The sequence below is a fragment of the Beta vulgaris genome, chromosome 5 (genome assembly GCF_026745355.1).
Source record: "Beta vulgaris subsp. vulgaris cultivar EL10 chromosome 5, EL10.2, whole genome shotgun sequence".
Lineage (NCBI taxonomy): Eukaryota > Viridiplantae > Streptophyta > Magnoliopsida > Caryophyllales > Amaranthaceae > Beta > Beta vulgaris.
The window spans coordinates 55,459,988-55,473,457 of NC_079206.1; the positions used below are offsets into that span (position 1 = coordinate 55,459,988).

The 13,470-nt window shown below is 33.4% G+C and overlaps 1 protein-coding gene across 1 annotated transcript; it reads left to right on the forward strand.

Annotated features, from left to right (window-relative positions):
• Positions 1 to 342: 342 nt before the first annotated feature.
• On the forward strand, positions 343 to 10,928 carry LOC125497438 (putative disease resistance protein RGA4). The gene is made up of 2 exons (XM_048644325.2): positions 343 to 1,552; positions 8,310 to 10,928. Exon 2 carries the CDS (start codon positions 8,623 to 8,625, stop codon positions 10,282 to 10,284), a length of 1,662 nt encoding a protein of 553 aa, XP_048500282.1. The 5' UTR covers positions 343 to 1,552; positions 8,310 to 8,622; the 3' UTR covers positions 10,285 to 10,928.
• Positions 10,929 to 13,470: the final 2,542 nt, after the last annotated feature.

Below are 13,470 nucleotides of genomic sequence, written 5' to 3' on the forward strand. Positions count from 1 at the left end.
AATGCCTCGGGTAAATTACAATTATCAAATTTATTATTATTCAAAAAATTTATAATTGATTCTATTAGCTTTTCGTGTTATGTTGCCTAGTGCGAAATTGAAAAATGGACGTTATGACATGATAAATTGTTCAAAAAAAAAAAAAACTTCTAATGAATTAGGGATAAAAATAACCGTCTCAATAAAAATTGTGTAAGAAAATGTTATTACATAATAAGAAGGTTAAAAATCAAAAATTTTGTCTACATATTTATATAATTACATATAATTACAAGATTTTATTATGTTTTACTTTAAAATATTAAACATTAAAATTGTAATAAATTAGATAACTATTATACTCCTATACGAAAAGAAACAAAGAAACATCTATGAATAATACTTTTTTGGTTTAATGTGAGAGACAGACAATTTTACTCCAATTATCATTTTTGAAGTTTCCATTGCAAAGGGCCCCAACTCACCAAGTCTTCTACAACAAACAAGCTAGGCGGCGTCGACTTATGCATGACTGACTCACCTTCATTGATCTATAAAACATACAATAATCAATCACATTTCTTTCTATCTCCTTCTCATTTTGCTTGCCCTTTTCTCCTCCACTTGTTTTGTTACATTATCTTTCGCGACTTGTATAAGCTAATATTTGGTTGATGCTGAATGCATAAATTACATTCCAATTTTTCTTTCTATTCTGTTGTTTTTAATATTCATTCTTCTTTTTGTCTATTCCTAGTATTTTCCCTTCTTGATCATAACATCATCTCCTCTAGTCACGATTCCAGTTGACGATTCATGTTAGCCGACCCCAAATCACCTTGGGAATAAGGCCTAGTTGTTGTTTGTTTGTTTGATCATAACATCATCTAATCGTTATTCAATCTTCCTCAAAATGACCGCCATTTGGCATAACGCAGTCGGAGGACTAATTGCATGTGAAGCTCATGTAATAGTTACAGTGGTGTTATCACGCATCACAGAGGAAATCAAATTTGCGAGGAAATACAAAGAAGAATTTGAGAAGCTTCATGAGCAGTTCGATGATTTAAACAAGCTGTTACATGGTCCAGCCGAAAACTCCTTGGTACCGAACAACAATGTGCTACTAAGTGATTGGCTGAGGATGGTAAAGAAAGCAGCATATGATGCAGATGATCTGCTTGATGAGTATTCATATGAAACTCTGAAGCGTGAAAACAGAAGCAGACACAGGGATAAGGTTAAAGATAAATTCACGTCTTATCCTGTTCACCGTTGTATCATTCATAGAGTAAAGGTATTGAGGAAGGAAATAGGTGAGATCTACAGCAAGGGTGAAAAGCTCGGCATCACACCGGTGAACTTCGTTGCTACTACAAGTAACCAAGGAAGTAGTAGTCTAGTAGATCAAGTCATGATGAACAACAAAGGAGGCTGCAGGAACAGCGACAATGGGTGGATTATGATTGCCTCGTAGGACGGAATAACGACTTGAATCGGCTAGTTAAGTTGCTGTGTGATCCTAGCAACAATACTAAACATCTTACTGTCGTCGGAATCGTCGGCTTGGCAGGTAAATTATACACTACATCCATCCAAGCTCTTTTTTTTTTATACTCATCGTCTTTTTAGAATTTGCTTTAGTACTTGTGATTTTGAGTTTCCTGTTAACGTAACATCTTGTTGATGGGACATGAGTCATTTCTATCTCTATCACTCTCATCATCTAGCTAAAAAGGCAAAGATGTGTTTCTATCTATCTCCTTTTATGTACTAAAGCTATGTTCAGTTCACCTTATTTTTGCTTATTTCAGATCAAATCAGATCAGAAAAAACAAGTTCAGATCAGATCAGACCAATTCAGATCATGCTTATATTTAAAAATCATTATTACTATCAAATATATTTCATTACATATCAGTAAAAATTATAATAATTGAATATTAATAAAGTACTCCCTCTGTTTTTTTTTATCTTTCTCACTTAGAATCTTGACACTATTCATGCATAGAGAGAATCTTCTCAAATGTTCTCAATTTATAAGAAAAAATATAGTCATGTGGGGTCTTGTTTGATTCGTCTCAATTAGTACTTTATTAATATTCAATCGTTATAATTTTTACTAATATATGATGAAAGATATTTATGTTTTAAAACGTGCATTGGCAAACGTGCAAAGTCAAAGTAGGAATGATAAAAAAAACAGAGGGAGTACTCATTAAAACGAATCAAACAAGACCCCACATGACTATATATTTTCTTATATATTGAGAAAAATCTAACAGATAAGATCTTGTAAATCAGATCAGATCAGATCAGATAAGTTCATCAGAAAATTTCAGGTGAACTAAACATAGCCTAAGAGTACCCATACCTAGGAATCAGCTAGGATAGTCCTAAGATATCTTAGGCCCTATCATTTGATTTGTTTTTAGCTCATTATTATTATTATTATTATTATTATTATTATTATTATTATTATTATTATTATTATTATTATTATTATTATTATTATTATTATTATTATTATTATTATTATTATTATTATTATTATTATTTATTATTATTATTTATTACTACTATTACTATTATTACTATTATTATTATATATAGTAATAATAATAAGAATAATAATTATTATTACAATAATTATAATAATTAATATTCATCATTATTATTAATAATTATTATAATTCATCACATTATTAATCATTATTATTCATCATAATAATAATAATAATTAATTTATAAATTATTTTTATTTATATTATTATTACTATTATTAATTAATTAATATTATTAATTATTATTATAAATATTATAATTGTAATTATAATCATAATAATAATTATTATATTAATTATTATTATTATTATTAATTCAGTTCGTTTTGGTTTCACCTAGTCCAGAAGAACGAGACCTTAAGCTGATGGGTATATTGTCCCAACATTGACTGAACTCGTAATAGTCCACCCGTTTCAAAATGAATGGCATTTACTTATTTAGAGAATTTGTTTTGACCACAAATCTCTTATAATATGACTAATAAAAATTATGCCTTTAGATTCGTTTAATAACATTATCTTCTTATTATCAACATGAATGGAGAGTAATTAACGATTAAAGTTCGATATGAAATATCTTGCCTGCCTTATATTTTGAAACGGATGAGTAATATCGAGTTTTTGGGTTGCTTTAACGTTAATACATTTTCTTATGGGTAGGGATGACAACGGGTCAGGCTTGAATCAGATTATACATAATCCGACATCGATCCTACAAGAAGTGGGATTTTACATCCGAGTCTGACTCTGACTTGAAGTCCTAACATCTGACTCCGATACCGACTCGATTTGACTTTTTTTCCACCCCATTTTTCTAATAGAAAAATCTTCTATAATTCAAAAAATCTAATCATTTCTTTTTTTTTTTAATAATCACATGTAGTACAAATAATTTAAATACGAATTTTTTGAACAATCATTTCTTCAATTGATAATACAATTGCCTCAAAGTCATAGTTAGATTATCCATACATAATACATTAATATAAATAAAGAAATAGATTAATTGCCTTGAAGTTGGAGTCGACTCGAATATCAAATTTTTTATGGGATCCGATTACGACTCCGACTTTGATCCTGATATGACTCGGAGTAGAAATTTTTAAACGGAGTCCGATTCAAAAAAAAATTTTGTCAGAGTCGGTTCATATTTTTTCCTTTAGATCGAATGCGGACTAGATTTTCATCCGAACTTGTGGGAGATCTAAAAAATTTCTTAAAATGAAAATGATACATGTGCATATTCTATAAAATAGATGTGTGTATTTTTGGAATTGATATGCATATTTCATTTTCGAGTTGTATATATTTATTATTGATAGAAAAAGATGTGTATCTTGTTAAAAAAAAAAGAATATCCATGATTAAAAAAAATTGCACATAATATAAATTTATGTTTATTCCATTCAAAAATATGCAAAAATTGTATGTCTCATCCTTTATAATATAAGAATCTTCTCATTTGACCCTAATTCCCTCTATTTTTAAAAGATTTTTTGTATATTATTCCAAAGTTATGGAGAGAATATGAAAGTGAGTCATTTTTATATTTATATGGGAGAGAGAATGTGGTTGTGAGAAAGTTTTAAAATTACTCCCATATAAATAAAAAAAATGACTCACTATATTATAAAGTGAAAGTAGAAAAATATGCATTACAAAATATCCATATTTTTTACCAAGGATGTATTGGCTTAGTGGTTAAAATTGAGGTGTTGTGAACGATATGTCACATGTTCAAATTCTCCTCCCCCTCTTTGTATTTTGTAGTGTCTTCGTGGCTTATATGGATAAAAAAAATGTCCACATTTTTTAACTTTTTTGGGAAGGGATATATATATTTCATTAATCGAAAGTTATGCGACATCTACATCAATAGATATTTAAAAAAGCGGAATATAATATAACTTGATCAAATAAAGTTTCTCTAGGATATGAATATGATAATAATGAATCAAATTCAGTAATATAGCATAATCTCCGTATGTATGTTGAATCAGACAATCTTGTATGAGAACGTCTATCGTTCTAACATAATCTTGAGAAGATATATCTTAATTAGTCCGTGTAAATAGCATACGAAAACCCAATGTTCATTGCAAATTAATACAGCCAAATATCAATAAACTATATCTTTACAACAAATCATAATAACCAACCTTTAAACTCCACAAAGTTAGACTAACTAATCGAATTCTAAATTCCCACTAGAGAGACAAATAACTTAATTATTGGGTACATAACTCTCTAAAACAAAGAACAAAGAGAATTATTATCAAAAAAAAAAAAAACAAGTGCATAAAAGTAGAAATTGGGACTTACGGTTTACCGTCATCAAAAAAAAACAAAGATGATAACAGCTCTAAACTGGTCAAAGAGAGATTATAATTTGAGAGAGAGAGGGGGCTTATTTTAACTGGATGTACATAATTTTTGGTAATGTGCATCTTTTGTTTATCAATAAGTACTATCAAGTTTAAAACTAAATAAGCATATTAAATTCAAAAAATATGCCCATATGATGTTTTCCTCTTTCTCGTCTTGAGAAACTTTTTCTTCGATTCCTCCCATATGCATATGTACTAAGCTAAATTTGGCCTAATAATAAAGGATTGTACCTTTGAGTTAAAGATTGGGGTTTAGTTCTCACTAGGGCCATTTTAGAAGGAGTTATTCTTATTTCCCTCCCTAATTCCAAAGTGTTTATTCTGCTAACTCGATCAGTTATTTGACCTGTGAGATATTTTAATTTTAAACCTGAAAGTGTCTTTTATCTTATTTAGTTATAAAATTTTACTCCCTCCGTCCCAAAATATAGTTCTCAGTTCCATTTTGGATGTCCCAAAATATAGTTCTCGTTTTTATATTTAGTTCCACATTTTTCCGTAATTTGTCTAGAAAAATCGTGTCCCAATCATTTATTTGCTTCTTTAATTTTGGTTTTTCCTTTGTTTATTCAACCCAAATTGTTACAATTGATGCTCTTTCACCGATTACTCGATTCTCTGTCCTAAAATCATCTTTTCCCACACAACAATATTTATTTAAATAAACAAAAAATCTTTATTACCACTCTTAGATTTTACCTACCTTAATTCTCGTAAAAAAATAGAATAAACTATATTTTCAGATGGAAGGAGTATAGCTTTTTCATCAAATGTCTCGTGGTGATTTTTTTTCGCTACCAAATACCCTCAAACTTGTACTCCCTCCGTTTCATTTTCATTGTTACACTTTGACGTTTTACACTATTCACAAATCGCACTTTGACCCCCGTTTGTGATTTATACGTGAATAAAAGCATAGTCATGTGAGATTTTGTTATATTCGTCTTTAAGTATTTTATTGATATGTACTTTTTATAATTTTTACAAATACAAAACTAAAGATATATATCGTCAAAGTTTTGCATGGGCATACGTGAAAAGTGTAAGTGTTAACAATTAAAAAAAACGGAGGGAGTATATCTTTTGAATATTATAAAGTGTATCATAATCTTCTTGTGACTAACAAAATTCTAACTTCATTAATCTTTAACCCCCCATTTCGTTAATAAACCCTAATTATTCATTTTTCTCTCCTCTTCATAATTCTCTCCCCTCAACCCCCTCCCCCTCGACCACCAGCCTTCATTCTCTCCGGCGATCTCCTTTTTTTTCACTAAACACGACCACCAATTCACCAACCACAACACCTCCTAGGCACAAATATTCGAGCTTTTCCACATAAATCCAATCGTCATTGCTCACCTTAAACTAATGCCATCCCACCTATACCCGAAACAAATTATTAAAAAAACCCAGTTAAACCCTAAACAAAAACCCAACACTACATCCCACTTTCTCTCTTCTCCCCACCACCACTACTTCCTCCATCACTAAATCTAAAGACCCCCCACACCAAGGTCAGTGTCTGAGGTCCACATCCCGGCCCTCTGCGCTGCGTGCATCTTCCAGCTCAATTTCGGGGGGAGAAGTTGGTCAGGAGGCAACAGGGGAGGTGGCAGAAACTTTGGTGGTTCAAGCCTCAAGGATGGTGGTGCTATAATGAAATGGTGGGGGAGAGGCTAAGTGGAGAGAGAAAGAAGAGGGACGAAAGTTACGGAGGAAAAGAAAGGACTAAAAAGTTTAATTAGGATGAATTAGGGCTAATTAAGGAAAATAGAGATTTATGATTAATAGACTTAGACTTTCGTTGGTCAAAGGTATTTTGATGTATTTTAATAAAACTCAGGAATGAATTATGGGAAAGTGTAACACTAATAGGAGCATGCACAATAGAAGATTTGCACTCTATGTTAAATGACGTACTTTTAATATTTTTAAGAGTACATGTTTTAAGAAAAATATTGTTATTTATCGACGAGATTTTGTTTTCAAATTTGAATTTAAATGTATGTTTTTTAATTTTAAACTAGATGTTCATTTACATTATGTCATTCTTTTCATTATGACCTATGTTCTTTAATAATTGGAGAGTTACGTATTCTTTAATGTTAATTAAAGTGTTTGTTCTTTTTATCTTGAAAAGTTGTTGAAATAAGTTCATGTTCTTCTATATTAATGATAGGTTCAAGTGCACATATTATGCACTTTGTAGCCTAAGGATATTTGGTGAAATAAATTCACTTGGAGGCATTTGGCGAAGAAAAAAAAATGAAAATTATATATATGTATATAGAAGTGAGTTCATATGAGAATGCATGCTTACATGAGAAATGAGAATGAATTTTACGTGCTATTACTCTTATGAATAAGTGATGTCACTCTAATGAAAAAGTGAAGTAACTCCAAAAACAAAAGAATATTAGAAAAAAAAAATTAAAGAAAATATTTTTTTTTTTGGCTCAAAATTTGTTAGGGGGTATAACTCTAATGAACAAGTGTTGTAATTCTAATCCAATCTTGTGGTTGAGATTTATTCTCATTTTTCATGTAAGGAACATTCTCATATGATCTTACCCATATATATATATATATATATATATATATATATATATATATAACCTGGGGGATATGTAACTTATACCTAGATTTAATATTATGCAATGAAACATCTTTAGTTTAAGTAAAACCATTATTAACCAACTAGTGCTTGGTCTAGTGGTTTGGTTTATATCTCATAACCTTGAGGTTGTGGGATCAAACCTTACTAAAGACACTTTGCGGCTGGGGATTTACCCTTACCATTCCCCCTACTCCCAAGGGGCCTTGCCTGCAAACCCGGGCCGAGTTGACCTGTGCGAGGTTCTGGCCCGATTAGTGTAGTATACTATTGATCGCAATTGGTAGATGGTGGGCTAGTGCTAATGGTAGACACATGCCAAACCGCAGCCCAAAAAACATAAAACGCGTGAAACTAATGTACATCAACGGTTCTCCAATGAACATGTGAAACTAATGTACACCAACTATTCTCCAATGAACATCGATTTCGACGATTCTCCTTTGCTAACCTTTATCTTGATGTTTCTTAGTTTGTTTATTACAGATGTTTCTTTGTTCGTTGTGTTTCTTAGTCTATTAAGTAAGTTAAGTGGTTATTCATCGGATATTTCCTCTTATGTTCATCTTTTTTTCTTGTTGTTCATTGCTGATTTAGATGTTCATTGAGTCTCGTGTGTTGTTCTTTTGTTCTTTTCCTTAGTTTGTCCATTGAGGATGTTGTATTATTCATTGTGTTAAATGGTGCACATCATTTAGATAGTAGACTCGTGTATACCGTCTAATTTGCGATTGACTGATCAAATGCTTATATTCATGATAGGACTTGGAAAGACAACATTGAGCAAACAAGTTGCAAACGTACCAGAAGTGGAGGGATACTATTCTCGGATTTTTTGGCTTGTGGTCTCTCATACCTTTGATGTGGGAGTTATTCTGAAGAAAATGGCTGAGCAACTTTTTAAAAATGCTTCAAACATGTCGAACTCGGACGAAGCAATGGTTAAAGATCTCAAGAGAAGCTGAAAGGCAAGAGGTATTTACTTATATTAGATGATGTATAGGATACATTTGTTTGGGAAACCTTAAAATGTGCATTACAAGATATTGGTGGATCCAAGGGTACTACCGTTTTGATGACTTCGCAGGACAAGAAGGTATTGGCAAACATAAACACATATGGAGATGATATTCAGAAGGCCACTTATGAATTAGAAGGGCTTGATGAAGATGACAGTTGGTCTCTCTTCAAGCGAACAGTGGGTAATGGCAATCTTACTGTTAGGGAGTTCCAAGAGTTAGGAAGGAGGATGATAAAGAAATGTGGTGGCGTTCCTCTTGCCATAAGAGCTCTAGGTGACCTGTTACGTAACAAAAGTGTCGAAAAGTGGGACGAGGTTGAGAAACACCCTGTATGGCACAAAGAAGACGGCATCCTACCGTCTTTGGAATTAAGTTTCAATTACTTGCCAAATGTAGCTTTGAAAAAATGCTTTTCATATTGTGCCATTTTTTTCAAGGAAGATGAGGTGATCCAAAAGGACAAATTGATTCAAATGTGGATGGCGCAAGGCTTCTTGCAACCATACGACAACATGGAGGTCGTTGGGGAAGATTTTGTTGATATTCTGTTGAATAGCTCCTTGTTCCAAAAGGCAAATTTCGATCAGCTTGGGAATGTGATCACATTTAAGATACATGAACTTGTATCATCTCTTGCGCATATTGCTTCAGGAGAAGAGTGCTCGAATTTGGAAAATATTTTAAATTTCCAGGACTCTTTAACGACAGAGGTTCGTCACCTATCAACTACTCTCCTTCCGGGAAAAGATCATCCTTATCTTACTTCCAGTTTTTGCGGGAAGTTGCGTACTTACTACTACTGCTACCCTCAGGTTAAGCATCTACAGGATTGTGAAAGTTCAGAATTATTTCTGAAGTATGCTCGGTGTTTAAGGGTGTTATGTTTGCACCATCTTGACCTACAAAACTTACCCACATCCATTGGCGACTTAAAACATTTGAGATACCTTGATATCTCTCAGAATTGCTTCGAGACACTTCCAGATGTGATCATTAACCTCTATCATTTGCAGACTTTGAGGATTGACTATAATACTAAGCGTGAGCTCAGATGTTTTCTTCCACAGAGCAAAGTCTGTAACTTGGTCAGTCTGAGGCACATTAGTGCAGAATTTGTTGACATTGGTATATTACAAGGCATGGGGCATTTGACTTCTCTGAGAACTTTGTCTACTATCAATCTGAAAAGCAAGTGGGGTGGGAAAGCAAGCGATCTAGGTTCTTTAAACAACCTTAGGGGCATATTGGCAATAAGTGGACTGGATGCTATAACCGATAAAGAAGAAGCCAGAGGGATACATTTGGGGAGAAAATCAAATGTTGATAAGTTAATCCTAAAATGGTCTATGAATTTAGATGAACATTCCAGGGCGAATGGCATTCTACAAGGCCTAGAACCCCATGATAAATTGGCCACACTTGAGGTAGCTCATTATAATGGCTCGAGCTTCCCACAATGGTTGATGGTTGATACACAAGGTTCACAACGACATTGCAACCTCGTCTCCCTCACATTGCAACATTGTTTGTATGCTGAGGGAGATCTCAAACTGGAGAACCTCACAGGTCTTCGTTTCTTATTGTTGGAGTGTTGTGACAAATTAACTATCTCATTTCCCGAACATGGATTTCAGTGTTGCAAGTTGCTTGAATCTCTGAAGCTGATTTCTTGCAATAAAGTTGGGAATCTTCCAAATTTGTCGCCATTAACTTAATTGCAATACCTGGAAGTTACAGATTGTGACCGTATTACTACTTCATCTGAATTAGTGGGATTGGCCTGTCTCCCTTGTTTAAGGGAAGTAAATACTGATAGACTGTTACCAACTGAGTTGAGCAAAGATAGTCCATTGTGCAGATCCCTTCATTCATTGAACTTGTCGGCGCCACAATAGAACGCCGAAATAACCACTCTTCCTTACCAGCTTCGACATTTAATTTATCAGCACTGCAATCACTCCATATTAAAAAATTTCAAAGTCTGCAGATTTTACCAGACTGGCTATGGAATTTGACATCACTTTCGTCGTTGGCTCTCTGTTCCTTGACAAATTTGAAGCATATGCCTTCACAAGATGCAATGCAAAGGCTCTCCAACTTAACAAGTTTGTGCATTTGGGAATGCCCTTTCTTGGACAAACAAATTCGCGAAAACACTGAAGAGTGGTCGAAAATTGCCTGTATCCCTTCCCTTGTCATTGACTACTAAGATGAAAACAGTATTTTTTCATAGATCATACATCTTTCTGGATCATGTTATAGGTAGAATAATTAGCCAATATATAATGGTGTCTCATGTGTACCATTAGTTATCTATGAACAAATTGTTAGTGCAATACTGTATTGGAGATTTAAGTCACTTATCGCATTACTGGTAGAGTAATAATCATCTTTAGGTCCGTTCAGGGGCGAAGCTAGACTTGATTATGGAGGAAAGCCAGTTTATATAAAATTTGAAAATATGAATAAAAGTAATCGTAAAAATTTAAAGTTGCACTGTTTTTTCAAAACTTGTACTGTTTTCTCATTTGAACAATTCAACAATTCATTGACAACTACAAACATAGATTAATTCTTTCACAACAAAGCTAAATTAGAACTTTGCTATTTCACAAATAAACGTTTTAATCAATGCGAAATAATAACAATATATAATTCACATCTACTATCATTTTTTATTTTGCATAAAATTCAGTAATTTACAAATACTTGCAAAATATTAACACGAAGATATTTGAACTGTAATAAATCAAAAATAGAATTATGCATCCATAAATCAAAATAATATAAAACAATAGTTTATAAGTACGGACTACGGAGTATATAACATTCTTAAATGGTGAATTTTAATTAAAAATTATGCAAAATAACATTAATTTTGACTACTAGATACAAAAATATTTAACTAAACACATCAAAAATAAATTAAACTATAAAATAGTGAATATTTAAAAATGAAAAACATACCTAATTTTCTTCGAATCAGAACAATTGAGCAATCAAATTTTCCCTTTTAAGCATTGATGGGTTTTAAAATATACCGCAAGTGCACGGTGTCTGTTTAGCAGAAACTGGCAAATACGGGTCGATCCACAGGGAGAGGAGTTCTACAGATTTATATCAATTATCTAACTACTTCCAGAGAGGAAAATAATTGAGGAATTAATAACTAGGCTAGAATGAACTAGAACGCAGAAAAATGGGATTTTATCAAATAATTAAAAACCTAGGGCAATCGATCGGTCCACCATGCTTATACCAGTTTAATCAATATAATATAATTCAACAACACTTGGATTGAGATTCAAATAATGAAGTAATTCGTTAATCCTTGGTCAGGCATTAACAACTCCTAGATTAACATATGCCAGTACGGTCGCTCAACATAATCAAATCTACCTATTGTAATAAGCCTCTAATGAATATGATCTTTCGATTCTAATTCTTATTAGCTAAACATAACTCATGATATTGCGCAATTACATGAATTAAGCAAGTATAACAAATCAATAGGAATTATTCTAATTCAATCCAATTATTGAAGAACATCAAATCACAATCAAAAAGGTATAAACATGGCATCCCTCTCTAAACCCTAGAAATAGACTACTCACTCATGATGATATTAAAACGATAAACATAATCAAAGTAAAAGAATTCATGAAATTAAACTAAGTAGAGAAGAATACCAAATGATTGAAGAACGATGGAAAAGGAAATCGACGATCTATATAATCTTCCAATGTAAAAGTTCAACAAAAGTAGAGAGAATAAACTAAGTGTTTGGCCCTAAAAAACGTAGAAAATAAGATAGGTTTTACGAAAATACTAAAAACCTATTTATACTAATTACAAAACCGGCTAAAAAACCCGAAAAATCGCGTCCTGAGAGTCCGCCCGGTCGGGCGACGGTGATCGCAGACTTACGACGAATGAAAAATTCCGCCCGGTCAACCGGGCAAAATCCGCCCGGTCGGGCGCGTAAGCGTTTTTCTTCGTCTGATCACCCGGTTGACCGGGCGAAATAAAGGATGAAAAATCCCAAGTGTTGAAGTTCGCCCGGTCGACCGGGCGAATCCGCCCGGTCGGGCGCGTAAGCGGTTTCTTCTTCGAACTCTGCTGGTGGCTAAGTATGAAACTTCGCCCGGTCGGGCCACGCCGCCCGGTCGACCAGGCGAAGGTGTTTCCTCGTCTTTTTCTTCGTGGAATCCAACCAAAACGCTCATTCGGTCTTCTGGATACGCCTTGGACCTTGTGTGACTGCTAGACTTCCGTGTTGCGACTCCGATAAAGGTGCAAAGTACCAAATCCGCATCAAAACCTGCAAAACACGACAAGAACTCCAAACACATCAAATTCACAAGAAAAGAGCTCGAAAGAGCCCAAATCGACTATCAAAACTAAGGGGATTAGAGTAAATAATCGATGAATAATGAACACATCAAAATCCCCAAGCTAACCTTTTGCTTGTCCCTAAGCAAAACCATGACATGAACAAGAATATGATTGCCTCACCCCTTCAAATATGAAAACAGAGATCAAAAATTTTTTTTTTTTATAAGGCTCACAAATCATTCAAGCAGGCACAATTCAAGTTCAACTGTTCAGATCACTCTAGTTACCAATCACCCAAATAACCAATCCAATGCAGCTGCCTTATATGACGTTCAAAATCTTGAAAAGGTACTCACTGGGGTGTCACTCCTCTCGACATTTTGTGGCAGGCAAAAGATGTCCCGATCGCTCACCATCCCAACCATAATGACCCTTCCCACTCACACTCTCATGTGTTTAGAAAGGTGATAATGTCACTCAACCTAATCATGTCGACTCAAGTAGCGAACGTACTCTTTAACTTTGACAAACTGACCACATCAATCCGATAGACAATATAAGCGCAA